This window comes from Onychostoma macrolepis, chromosome 04, assembly GCF_012432095.1.
Source record: "Onychostoma macrolepis isolate SWU-2019 chromosome 04, ASM1243209v1, whole genome shotgun sequence".
NCBI lineage: Eukaryota > Metazoa > Chordata > Actinopteri > Cypriniformes > Cyprinidae > Onychostoma > Onychostoma macrolepis.
This window is the reverse complement of record NC_081158.1, coordinates 22,921,699-22,936,089: the sequence shown is the minus strand read 5'-3', so window position 1 is coordinate 22,936,089 and position 14,391 is coordinate 22,921,699. Positions and strand designations below refer to the sequence as shown.

General features: G+C 35.5%; 1 protein-coding gene across 2 annotated transcripts in view; it reads right to left on the bottom strand.

The window, feature by feature from the left end:
• Nucleotides 1-9: 9 nt before the first annotated feature.
• Nucleotides 10-14,391, bottom strand: part of rap1b (RAP1B, member of RAS oncogene family) — a 51,957-nt gene continuing 37,575 nt past the window's right edge. The window contains exons 3-8 of one of the 2 annotated variants that reach the window (XM_058774349.1): nt 12,315-12,383; nt 9,977-10,033; nt 7,067-7,207; nt 5,510-5,653; nt 2,138-2,253; nt 10-1,968 (exon numbers count right to left, since the gene is read on the bottom strand). In XM_058774349.1, coding sequence (XP_058630332.1) covers nt 2,167-2,253; nt 5,510-5,653; nt 7,067-7,207; nt 9,977-10,033; nt 12,315-12,383 — 498 coding nt within the window. In that variant the 3' untranslated portion in view covers nt 10-1,968; nt 2,138-2,166. Of the gene's footprint in view, nt 1,969-2,137; nt 2,254-5,509; nt 5,654-7,066; nt 7,208-9,976; nt 10,119-12,314; nt 12,384-14,391 lie in introns of those variants that run through there. The other variant, XM_058774348.1, reaches the window with a different exon arrangement.

Genomic DNA, 14,391 nt, shown 5'->3' with positions numbered 1-14,391 from the left:
GAGAGTAACTTGAACGGTTTTGTTTTTTATTGGACTGACAGAAAATGCTGAAACAATACACAAAACATTCAAGTGGCAAAAACTGGCTTCTTGGGAGCCCTTGCATGGCAATCCAATTTATTAAACTACAGATGCTCGGTTATACAAAATTGCACCACTTTTAATTAAGGCTTTTAAGTTGACACTTGAACACCCACCCATCCACCCACCCTCGACCCATCAGAAGCAGACGGTGTTGCATTTTAAATACTGCGCCTCTGTCTCAGTCCTGGTCCTCACATGAAGTTTTTATTTTCTTCAGGGTTTTTTTTCCCTCATATCCTAAAAAGCATCAAGGCATTTGCTTGCATTACAACACACGACTCGTAATGTTAACCCGTGTCCGCTGCTGCTCGGACACTCCCTAGGAGTCGTGTTCTTCACTTTACACAGTGCAAATCCTCAAAGCATTCATAAACAATTCATTGTGTGTACATAACGCATGCTGCACCCTGTAAAGAGTCATTTCGATGTTTGAAGAGACCAGTATCGAATGCTACAACTGTGCATTCGGCTCTTTTACGAACACTCTTTATGATTGCACTTGATGTACAATTAATTCTTTTAAATTTTTTAATCAATTCTTCCCATTTTTTTCTCGCTTAACGCAAAGTCCCCACAACCCCACATTCAGTTAATCCAACAGTAACGAAGACAGAAAACAGGGCAAATTATTACAAAGTCGAAACAGTCACTAACAAACATCTTTTCCTCACTCTTTACTGACAGGATCCAATATTTGGTTTTCATATCCTCAGTTTACACCGGATGCATCAGCAAGCAAGGGGAGAAGGGCAATGTTTGAGTATAGTTTGTTGTACATTTTGTTTTTCCTGTGTATTAAAACCCCCAATTCTTTAAAATATATACTGTATTTATGTATTACATTTGATCAGGATCAGCTTTGTCAAGACGGATTTGACTATTTATTATGAGACCATCCAAAAGATGAGCTTCAGACGGATACTAAAACTAAACTGTCAAACCCCTTTTTTAATACCCCTTTTTGAAAAAAGCCTGCTGTACAAAGTTCTTTGTAAACAAAACAAAGAAACCCGGCATGGCGTATGAGATGGACCTAAGATCATGGAAATGAATCCTCAGGGGGAAAAAAAGAAAAAAAGAAAGACAGACACAAAAAGGTCTTAACACATATTTGAAGGCAACATCTGAGGCTAAGGACAATGATAGTGACAGAAAAAAAATTATATTTTTTGAACTTTTTACATGTACATCACTGTATCCACAGGTTTTCCTACGGTAAAACTCATCAATAGCTGTTGTGAATATAACATCTCCATAGAGCAAAAATCTAGTAATTTTATAAAAGAGAAAAAAGGCAGAAGATAAAGAAATCATGTTTAGAATAAAAGCAAAACAAAGTTACAAAATATTCAATCAACAAAAAAAAAATTAAAATAAAAAAAAAAGGAGTGAAAGTTAGCTGTAAGAATGGTTTATATAGGAGCTCTTTGGACTTCCTCTCCTCTCTGGCTAAAATAGTGGTGCTTATAAATATCATTGTAATTGCCATGGCAACGTGCGCAGCCTTGTTAGACATTCCCTCCTTACATTTACAACGGTGGCTGTCTCCGTTAGCAATAACACTGCGTGTAGGCTCTGTATTTTTTTAAATTCTTTTTGTCTAGCTCTGTATTCATTTAATTGTTTTATTCAGTTGCATACAGTTAGAATATATATTTATATATTTATATGTAAAAATCTCTCGCGACATTGGAAAGTGATGACGGTTATCTATGTGCAAAAAACTGTCATGGTACTGTAGCCTTGAATCCATTGGTTGGTTGGTTGGTTGTTGGTTGGTTGGTTTGTTAAAGGGGCATCACCACATAGGAAAGTCCATTCGATGTTAGGTTTTAGTAACGTCGGAATGCTGGCACTGCTGAAAGACACAGCAGTAAATCAGACCTGCAGGAAGACAGGAAGAAGAAGAAGAAAAAGAAGAAGAAATCTAAGAAATCTAAACAGAACCCATTTTTCAACAGTTCTAAATCTTAAAAAAAAAAAAGCCTTTAGAACATTAATTGTGATGAGCTGTCAATCATTTCTGATTAGCCAAACATAATTGAGATCCTACCTGGCTCAGAGCAAAAGAACAGCTGTATATTAGAGCAGCTGGCAGGTGGACTTTTTGCGTGCCTTTCCAGGTACTGGAGTTTTCCTGTTGATTTGCCGGACCAGGTCATAGAAGATCTGCATAGACACACACACACACACAAAAAAACATTTCTCAGTGAATACATACTGTACATGTGCCATCAGACTAGATGCGTTTGTCTCAGAATTCAGAATAGTCAACCTGTACTTTAAAGTGTCACTTCTGCTCCAAAACTTGGTCTGGCTTGTTATTTGCGATTCAATTCATATTATGCAAAGTATTTTTTTACTGTTTAAATAATTATTTTTAAAATTATTAAAAAAAAAATAATAAAAACAAATCAAAACTAAAAAACCAAAACCAAACAAAAACCTAAAAACAAAACAAAACAAAGCCAAACAAAACAAAAACAGAACAAACAAAACAATAAACCTGTCATACAGAGACCATGATCCAATGACCCACATTTTTCAATTATTTCCCATTGACGGAAAGGTAAAATCAATGGCTTTCTTGCATTAAGTTAACTCATAAATGTGTTAGATTCCTGAAGTAAAACAGCTTTCATGTGGACTAAGATTTTATCTGCGGCTTTTCTTTTGTAATATCTTTCAGTTATGACAGGAAGTCAAGTCACCATGACAAACCCCTACTAACCAATCAGAGTTAACGTTACACTAATTTTATTTGCATGTCTAATGATGTGTGGAATCCGTATGTTGTCTGCTTTGTGGCAATAAGATCCGATTTATAGCAAAACCACAAAACCAAGCTTCCAGCTCAGATGTTGTTTTTAAAATGTGGCTTTTACAAACTAATGTAATATTTTCTTGGCTCCCGAAATGGGTCGAGTACTACCGCTCTAGCCTGAAACAGAGAAATCACTCAGCCGGAGGTGTGGACACTTCCCCAACACAGATGTTTGCAGCTCCCAGAGGGGAAAACCAGCTACTGCATCATCAATCAGTTCCACACAACATCTGCAGCTTTTACACAATGACCAGAGATAAGCTATTGTAGCAGACAGAAACACAACTGCATGTTTGCAACTGACGTTAAACAACACTGGTAATATAGCAGGATTTGTAACAAGATCTCTGCTACCATGTGTTGTGTATAGAGGCAGATTTGGGATGCGAGTTGAGAAGGATAAACACATAATCCATTCTTTTCTATACATAACAACAGATGATCTCAGTTACGCCAGATAAACAGATGCAGAAGTACAGGATGCACATTACTAAAAGGTTTTGACAATCAGCACAAAACAACAAACTTGTGCAGACTAACAGAGCAAATGGACTTGCCTAAACCCCTTCAAAATCAATAAATGGCTTTTTTCTTCCATTCATTGAATGGAAAGCTGATAAACAAAAAGATACAGATGCAATTCAAAGTCAGAGAGAGAGAGCCCTGCCAGCACCAAATTTCCTTTCTAATCTTGTAATTTCCTGTCTAATTGGATTTTGGCCTCAACTTTTATACAATTAACTCAAAAATATCTTTTTTTTTTGTTTTGTTGAAAATGTAGTTTGATCCACCAATGAAAGTTGTTTCAAACAAAGCAGTATCAACCGTTGTTTAATAACAACCCGTCTGGAATGTGCTAAAGAAATTTATTTTGTATATTTTTATATCGGTGACTAAAAAAAATTGTAATGCAAATCAGTTATTTTAAACTAAAATATTTACAGATGTGTCGTTTCCTACTGCTTTTAACTCTATACCAATTATTAGTGGAGTTTTAGTCTTTTTGGGCTTCAAAAATGAGAAAAAGCGCCTGTTGGAACTTGTGACTTGTGAGAAGAATCATGAAAGCTTGTGAAAAGTAAATCGCTCTGGCTGCATTAACTGAAAGTGATGAATCACTTTGACTGTGGTCATTCGCAAACTTTAGTTCCTCATTATCTTATTGAGAGAGCTCCAACCGAAGATCCATTAAATCGGTATCTGGATTTCGCTTACAGGAGAGTCTGAGACTTTAATGACGATGCAGGTCTGTGCTTTGACACAAGTAAATGAATAATCCTGGAGCAACGCCCAAGCAGGATAAAAAAAAGCTGAAGACTTCAAATCATCACCTTCTGCCCTCCAGTAACCTCTCATAAAGTACATGACTGCCTCAAGACCAGCACAGGGGTTTCATATAACTCTGTGTTCACTCGGTTCTCCTTACACACTGTCATACCGCTATAACCAACTGGATTTTTTAACTGACTGAACTCAAAGCAGCTCTGTGTCATGTAGGCAGAGTCGTGTTGCTCACAAAAGGATGCTCTGTGTCCGAGCGTTGCAGCTGACTGCCTGCTTTGCTAATGTGTGACTATGCTTTCATGGAGAGATATCACTAGCTGACAATGACACTGTTCTGAGACCTCAGCAGAGAAGAGCAGCTCCATGGTGACGCCAACACAGGCATGTCAGAAGACAACCGAAGCCTGACCCAAAGTGAAAATATCATGCCCATACACAGCCTACTGAATGAATCTTTACCTAAGATTAAAAAAAAAAAAAACACCCTTTTAGATTCACCTCTCAGATCAAAAACAGATCTGTGTGTGTTCAGTGATCTAAAATATAAAACACTGTGCATTACATTACACATTACAAATTATATTTTAAAATATTTTAATAAAAAAATAATTTTAGAGTTATAGATTTTTTTTTTTATATACAAATGTTAGTTTGTAAAGAAATTATTTTATATTTTGGTATTAAAAAAACTGCCCCTGCTGGTAGAAGCCATACAATATACTATATATAAAAAGTATTTTTTGAATTTGTAATGTATGTTTTACAAGAAAGTTCAAAATGTTCAAAAATTCCACTTCAAAATGTCACGTTTAATTCAATGTGTTGCCATTTCTTTGTAATTAATCGTGAAATTTCCAAGAATTTTCCTTAGTGGAAATTATTTCTACACTTTTTTTTTTTTTTTTTTAGCTACATTTACAAACATTATCTATTGGCATCAATTAAAAAGTAGCCATGTATTCGGTCCCTTTTTGTTTTTAGGTCCAATTCTTTCCATTTACAAACCATTAACTACGACTTTTGCCTCAAACTCCTAATTTGCTGCTTATAAACAGTTATTAAGGTAGTTGTCAAGTTTAGGTATTGGGTAGGATTAGAGATGTAGAATATGGTCATGCAGAATATGTGCTTTATAAGTAAAAAACAGCTAATATGTTAATATTAATTGTCCCTATACTAAAGTGTTACCATTCTAATAAATAAATCCTTGAATAAGGTCTTACATTGTAAAAACTCTGCTTTAACATAAAATGTGTGAATTTTTGTAACATAATGGGTAAAAAGAGGCCTTATTTTCCATCTGTAATTCATTCTCACCTCATTGACGTTAATCTTGGACTTTGCAGAGGACTCCAGGAAAGCACAGCTGTTCCACTGACGGGCGAGATTCTGGCCCTGTTCCTTCCCGACCACCCTCTCGTCTTCCAGATCACACTTATTACCCACCAGGATCATTGGCACCTGAAAAGAAATGTTTTCAGATTTAAATGAGTCATTTAAGAATCAAGAAATCAAGTGATAATACAACGGTTTAGAGATTAGAACAAAGAAAGTCAATGTCTTTTTGAGAAGAAGTGACAATTCATTTGCATTTTCAGCACACATTACTGAGCAGTAATAAAGTAACTGATTAGATTATAATAGGGAAAAAAAACAACAGTTAAAATATAAGTTTACATGGTCATCATTTCCAACTTATCTATTTGTTTTTCATCTAGAGAGGTATTTAGAGGCATTAGCAGAAACTGTATTGCTATATTAGCAGAAATCATTCTTAAGGGGCCACAGTTTGCAACAGCTGTTGTAATTCCTTAATTGAAAGATACTGCAAAAAAAAGTGGGAAAAAGAGAGAGAGAAAAAAAAAAAGAGATAGCCGAACCCCCTTTGGTCATTTCAAGGCTTTAGATGCATTCATATTTGCATACAACACCACACACGCAGCTAAAAACTCCCACACAACTCTCAGTTTTTCCAACCGAGAGACAGTCCAGATATAATAGCAGAAGTGAAACTATGAGACAAAGCATTTATATTTGATTTCAGCAGATACTTTCAAAGCAACAAGAAACTTGACACATTGCGTAAATGATTAAAAAAAAAAGAAGCAGGTAGCCCAAGCAGAATTAATAACTGAAACGTCCTGTGTTAAATCAGCTGAGCAGAGGAAGTGGACAGAAATAGCGCAGGTCAACTGAGGTCGCCACACTATCATCTTTCTCAGAAACCGTTTAGAATGAGTCCTTACACACACACACACACACACCTTTCACATGGATTTATTTTCTCCTAACAAACTTAGTCAAACTTAGCTTAGTCCGACTTTGTGACAAAAGACGCTATATCTTAAGAGACGTTCACACGTAGTTATTTTTGCAATATAGGAAGTCAATCATTTTCAATGAAAGTCGAGTATGATTCATGCAATCTTTTAAAAATGTAGTGGCAGTGTACTATTTGTAGTCATGTTAGTTTCAGGAAAAAAAAAACACAACAAAACATTATGATTATGTCTATTAGCAACCTCCATTGATAACATTTCTGGAATTGCGATAAACCGGAAAACAATCAAAATGAACATTAAGTAAACATTACAAAAAGTAAATTTTTTGCTTGCCCAACCAGAACTGTCAAACAGAGAGAGGTGGGCAAGAAAAGAAAAACTCTGTTCTTATGTCAACAAAGACGAGCCTCTTCACAGCCGAAAGGTCACCCTTATTGACGATGGAAAGCATGAGGGCTCAGGGTGGGTGTGAAAAAGCAGATACTGGTACTGAAGCCATCAAACCAACGGGGTGAGATGAAAGCTAAAGGCAGGGCAGAAGACACTGAGGTTGAGTTTCTGGAGATGAAATGGAGCGCTGGACAAGACTCACATCATCTGTGTCTTTGACCCGCAGAATCTGTTCTCTCAAGTCCTGCAGGTCGTTGAAGGTGGACTGTGCTGTTATGGAGTATACTAGTGCAAAGCCCTGGCCGTTCTTCATGTACAGGTCCCTCATGGCTGTGAATTGTTCCTGAGTGGGAGAGAAAGAGGAGGTGAAGTGAGGAAGAGAAGAGCTCAGATAGTGTATGGAGGAGTTGAAGTACTGACAGACAAAATTAAAAAAAATCTCTAAAACACTCCAAAACATTCACAGTGAGTACAGACCACTTTTTTTTTTTTTTTTTTTGAAGTAACACTGTCCAAATATGAAATAACCAATATGATACCAACATATTGTACAAAAACTACTGGTTTATTGTAGTTATTATATAACTGAAGCAAATGTAAAATAAAAATAAAAGCACAAACATGATGAGACTTTAAATGGTCAATTGTCAATGGTCATTTTAATAAATAATACGTTGGTAAGGTAAATGTGTTCCATTTGCATTTAACTTGGAAACACCAGATGGAACTTCCATTCAAAAATTTGTCACATTTACTTTTTTTAAATGAAATTAATATTTGTATTCAGCAAAAACTCATTAAATTGATTGAGAGCAACAGCAAAGACATTTATAATATTACAAAATATTTCCATTTCAAATAGATACAGTTCTTTTGAAATTTCTATTTATCAAAGAACAGTTTCCACAAAAACATTAAGCAGCACAACTGTTTTCAATATTGATAAAAGATAATAAATATAATTGGCAACAAATCAGCATATTAGAATGATTTCTGAAGGATCATGCGACGGCTGCTGAAAATTCATTTACATTATATTAAGGATAAAAAAAAAAAATCTAATAGATATCACCATTCTTGCTCAGTTGACTGATTACATTAACAATTACAAACATTTTTGCATTACAAGTTTTGTTATGTTTAAATGTGCAAATGAGGCATTATATAATTAAATATGCGCTAATTAACATACATTTCTAGAACAAAAATCTTAACATTGGATGGAGCCAGGTTGAAAATGATTGTTTCATTTTGTTGACTTATAGGAGATTCATAGGAGACTTATAGGGTTTTTACAGAGGTGATATTGGATCTCTCTTTTTATCACTCCATAAATCAGAAAATACTGTCAACAGCCAGGAGGAAAATACATTTTTACCATTTTTAAGAAATAAAATGTTGTATAAAACCAGGAAAATACATATGAACAAACCCCTCTGTAAAAACCTTCAGAATATAGATAGGAATAAAACTAAAGTTTGGTGTATGTCAATATTACTGAAGCAGAGATATTTGCTCAGTGCAAGAGAAAAAGTCTCATTTTGAGAAAATGGCCTTTAAAAGATATGTATTGCAATCAAAATGTACAGACGCAAACAGATAAAGTGCTATGAAAGAAAGACTTAAAAATGTATTTTGGATGTTTTCTTTCCACTAGTCTGAAAAACTACTTTTATTTTTGAACTGTGCATGTAAAAATAGCGTTTTTGCCTGTAGTGACTCACCTTCAGATATTTTTTTACTCTGCGGTTCTAAATGAACTCAGATAGCTCAAATAGACAGTTCTGGTCCTGTATAAGCAGAACATGAAGTGACCTGATAAGGTTAATAAGGCCATCAATAGCTCCACAGCTTTGTTTCCTCTGGGTCAGTGTACTGAATGTGGTCAGAGCTTCTAAAACCCACGGAGAATGAAGATGGTTGTCAAAAGGTAACGTGTAATATGTCTAGCAAAAGAAGGCTGTGGAGGAGAATAAGGATTTTTTCTCTCCAGAGGACACTACAGTGTCTCATTAAATGTGCTAGTGAGTGGGCATGAGCTCAGGATTTGTGGGGGGAGAAATCCACACAAATAAACTCAAAGAATTGTATAGACTTTCTTTCTTCCATGAAGATATTTTAAGAATGTTTTTATCATTTTTAGAGCTTGATAACAACATGAACGTGAGTATATGATGCCAGAATGTTCATTTTAACTATGCCTTTAATAGCTGTAATACTTGTGTATGCCATTTGCAGACTGACTTTAACCGTTATTCTTCAAAGTTTGTAGTTTAAAGTCATTCTGTTCACAAGTCATTGACTTTGTGGTTTCAACTCACCCGATTTCAATTAAGATTATGTTCTGGAGTCTCCTTTTTTGCAACTCGCACTAGATTGAATAATACTTTGACCATTTCAGAGCAAGTGCCAGTCCTACTGTACAAAAACTGTAGCCAATTTGTAGTTCACATCTCTGACAGGAATATTCTCAGCTTCTTTGGCTCGGTTTCATTTGACCGTGGCTCCATTCTGGGGCAGAGAGCCCAAGGACAACATTCACCATCTGTCACCACAACTCAGAGTTGTAAAACAGGGGCTTGCAGAACTGGAAAGATGTCCTTATCCCTCATAGGGGGCGAAATCGCTCTCTAACCTCCTGCACCTGTATGAGACGAGGATGACCACGAGGATGCACATGTGCACATTAATTTATCACTTAACTTACAGCAGGGGGAGACCGGAGGCAAATGTAACACATTTAGTTGTGCTACAGTCAATCAGCACCAGCTCTCAGCTCACAAAGGTGATTTACATTGTGAGAACATTTCAACAACAAAAAAATCGGATTTAGAAGTGTTTTTTAATGTCTGATTTGTTTCTTTTAAGGTTTTTATCCCATTGATTTCAAACCATCCATTTAATCTCCAGGTTGTTTGTTAAAAGTTAACACGGATGACTTACTGTGTACACCGATACTGGTAGCTACCATACAAGATTTTATCTTGCCTGTGACGTCAAAGGACATTTAAACACCAGTTGCATGTAACAGTCTGTATTGAAAAATCATTGACTCTTTAAAATAAGATGCATGTAAGTTATTAAACACAGTTCTGATTACAAACTGTCTTACCGTTCCGGCAGTATCCAGAATTTCCAACATACACTGTTGTCCATCCACCTCCACTTGCTGCAAAGACACAGAAACAAACAAAACAAAACATTAAAAAAAAAAAAAAAAAAAATCAACAACACGGCATCAAAAAACAACCTTTATGGGGGATTATTACACACAAAGACTACGACACTTTCAGATTGCAACAACATTTTTTGTGACATTTAAATATCAAAATAGTTATATCTGCTTTCATCTACATATTTTTCCTGATTCTTATAAAAAATAATGGTTATCCAGTTTGTAAACAGTGGGACCCAGTAAGTATTTGGACACATAAGCAACATTTTAAAATGTAAATAAATAAATTAGATTAATTGAAATGTTTGTGTTTGTGTTTCAAATTGTAAAGCAATATTTAATTTTTTTTTTTTTTTTTTTTCTAATTTAAGACAAAAGTCACTTTCTGGTTGAGAAATCTGTTCATAGTTTTGTAGGTTTGTAGTTGGACCGACTACACGTATCCACTATGGTTTAAATTATTAATAAACATTGTGTTGCTATTTTATCATTGAATGAAATAAAATTCCTATTTTAAGTACAATTCAATATTAAGTGCACCTTAAGCATTTAAAAATGATCAAATATATTTAGTGCCTCTGAATAAAATCTGCACTAATAAAATGTGGTACTGTACGTCAACAGTGCCTCGCCTACAGGAAGTGCCCATGGGACAGCAGTGAAAGCAACAGCGAGGAAGGGAGGTGCTGGTCAAGATGGGACTTCCTTTTACTGTTTGAGTGAAGGTTCATTTTTAGACACAGCCTTTGTCTCAAGGCCTTGGACAGAGGCCATTAAAATATAAACATCATCGAACACAACAGTGAGCGCAGGGTCGATGAGACATCCCACAAATACACACACAGCGTTTTCTTTGACGTGTGTTACTAGGGCGGGACGGTGTATGTCCTGTAGAAATGTGTCAACTGATAGAGATTTATCTGACATAAGCAGAAATGTATATTATAGTCAGCAAACTGTGTCACAGATGGGCATTTCCAGTTCATTGATTATAGACAGCTTCATTGATTATAATGGGAGCCATTTCGTTTTCATGCAAAGCGCTGCACCATTTGGGTCTGGTGTCACTGTAGGTTGTTTAACAATTTAGGACATAAATATAGAATTTAACTTTATATATTGGTTATTACACATTTGTGGCTGATCCAATGACATTTTTTGTCTTTTGTTGTTAACTCAAGTGTCATAATGTAAATGGAAACCTTCAGGTATGGCCACATTTACCAATGTTCGGTAACTTTTTGTGGGTGAAAAAGTCATTTCAGTAGGAATCCCACGTGGTTACTTTGGAAATAGTACTCAACAACTGATTACTTTCAAAATCCGACTTTCAAAATCCTTCACCACTTGAATTAAGATTATAATAATTTAAAGCACAGCCACCACAAAATCAGACTTACTTTGATATCATTCTGAGGTTAAATACAAATTTAAAACCATAAGAAAAAATGTAATAGCTATGATACTGTTTATGAAATCAAATCTTTGCATTGCTATGATTGGAAACAATTGCATCTAACAATGCCTTTGAGTTACTGAATAAGCATGTGTCATATTTTGTGTCCTAAACTCCTGAAACATTGGTGTCTCGTATTTTAAAGCAGTCAATGAAATTTATGAAATAATCGGTTAAATCTGTATGTGGGTGTGTGTGTGTGTGTGTGTGTGTGTGAAAAAAATAAAATAAAAATCAGACGTAACCCCTGTTGTAATCATTAACATTTTCATAAGTAAACTGTAATTTAATTACACATTTTTTCTCAGTAAATCTAACTGATTATAATTACATTTATTTTGTAATTAAATTACTTAATTACATTACATGTAACTAGTTACTCCCCAACACTGGCGTAGCAAATGTGAGATGTCAAATCATAGTCACCAATACTTCTTTACTTTTTTCAGTCCAAATAAATGATATGCGGCATTTAATTCACTCGATTAGAAAAGTAGTATGGCTATCTATATCTTTATATCTTTATATCTATCTATATCTCTGTATCTATCTATATCTCTCTATCTCTCTATCTCTCTATATCTATCTATCTATATCTCTATCTATATCTCTCTATATATCTATCTATCTATCTCTATCTATCTATACACATATACACATATACACACACACAGACTATATTTGGATAAGTACACTTCACGTGTTAATCCACAGAATGTGCTGGGTTAGGAAAACAATAAATTGGGTTTGGAGTCTGGAAAGCATTAAAAAGACATTGGTTTGACAACTTATGCACAATAAAAATGATGCAGAACTTGCCTTTCTGTATGAGTCTTCTATTGTGGGGTCATACTTTTCCACAAAGATCCCTTGGACAAACTGAACAGTCTGGAGAGTGAGAGAGGAGGAAGAAAGAGAGGGAAAGACAAAGAGAAAAAGACATGTCCATTAAATGTTACGATACTCAAACATGAACATGTTGACACAGTGCAAAATGACTTTCGCTTCCAGTGGCTGACGGGGAATTCCATTTTAAAGACTCCCAGACCTAGAGGTTCTTACGTCTGCTTATGACACAAACAAGCCATAGCAGGTCATTATCGCTCTCCTTGCCCAGAAAACCACGTAGGTGCTCATACGAAAAGGCCAATGGCCACTTCACACAGAAAAAGACCAGAGTGAAACCTGCACTCACTGGTCAAGGAAAGCATTCCGATGTTGCTGGGATACCAGTTACCTAGCAATTAACTACCGCCGTAAAATAGAAAGATTTATAGATGACAGCCAGAGGTTGGAAGTAAATTGCAGGGGGTTGAAGAACAATCGTGTTGAAACAAAGGACCAAATTAAAAGGCGATCAGCTCTGCAGTGACTTCACAGGAAGTGCAGGGGTGGCGGAGAATATGAAAATCATGTGATGCTGCCCACAGGTGCGGGGGCTTCAGGGCCTCCATAGCTCGGGTGACCTTTGATCATCCTCTTTGATTCACACTTCACCAGCCTAGATTTATTAATGAGAGCTCTGTTTGGACAGGCATAAACAACAGAAAACCATTAAGATGCTGATCGACTGTGGGAGGGAGAGGAAGAGACTGAGCAAAGGCAGGAGATGTCAGTCACGAGGTACGAGTGATCTCATTGTATGAGTGCTTGTCACATACAGCAGGCTTTGCCCTGATGAACGAGAGATCATTTGTTTACCTAATGCCTCAGTGTGAATAAAAAGAATCAAGCTAATAAACAAGAGCCTCGAAGAGTGAAGAAATGATCATGAATTTAGATCAGTGCCTGTGTGCTGTGAAATTACAGGCAGCTAATGCCGTCTTTTGTAAAACTTCGTTGAGATGAGACTAGTTAATAGAAAAGATTAGAGAGGATCTTAAAAGGATAGTTCATCCATAATGCATACTCTGTCAAGACGTTCATTTTGTGTGCATGCGTGTCTGGATCTATCGATTCACTGCAAAAACAAGTAAAAAGATCAATTCATAAATTTAAGTAGTTAATAAATTGATAAGTGAAATAAATGTAGTGGTTAAGTTTAGGGATGTAGAAAACGGTCATGCAGAAAATGTGCTAATAAGTATTAATAAACAGTCAATATGTTAATAATAGGCATGCTAACAAGCAACAAGTTAATAGTGAAAATTGGTCTCTATAATAAAGTATTACCTCTTACCTTACTAACTATTAATAAGCAGCAAATTAGTTTGTTTTTACATAAATGAAAACATAATACAAACACATATACATACAATGACTTGAATACACCTTTTACAGGATGAGAATGCTTTTAATTTCTGAATTTGTATTGGGGGGGCATAAATATAAAAAAAGCTGACAACTGTCCTTATGATGGAAACACCATTAATTTAGAATTTTCATTGACGAGAAAAACATTTGATTGCAATATCAAGGTTATGTAGTGCAACCAACATGCAGACACATGAAAGAAAAAAACTAAACAGGAAATTAAATCATATAGAAGACTCCTGAATGGCCTCAATATGTCTCTTAAAAATATTTTTAAACAAGGAAAGATAGTTGTGGTATGTCAATGAACAACTGAATGAATGTAAAAAGTATACACATAATTTAAAATACTTTTCACATTTTAAAAAGTAGTGAAAAAAGGAAATGGTAACAATTTTCATGTTTGCATGAATTACACTGCAAGCAAGTCTCAGCAGTGAATGGGAGAGAGAGATGTCTGCATGTGGAAACACACCTTGTTCTCTTTACTCAAGAGTATGTCGCTTCGCTTCACTAGTTCTCTGCTTGGCTATGAAACCACAAATAATGTTTTTTTGCAAACTGAGGATGCAATCTGAGAATTCCAGTGGCAGTTATGATATCTTTGCATATGCAGTGAACCATCTCCTGCTATTCCTGTTGC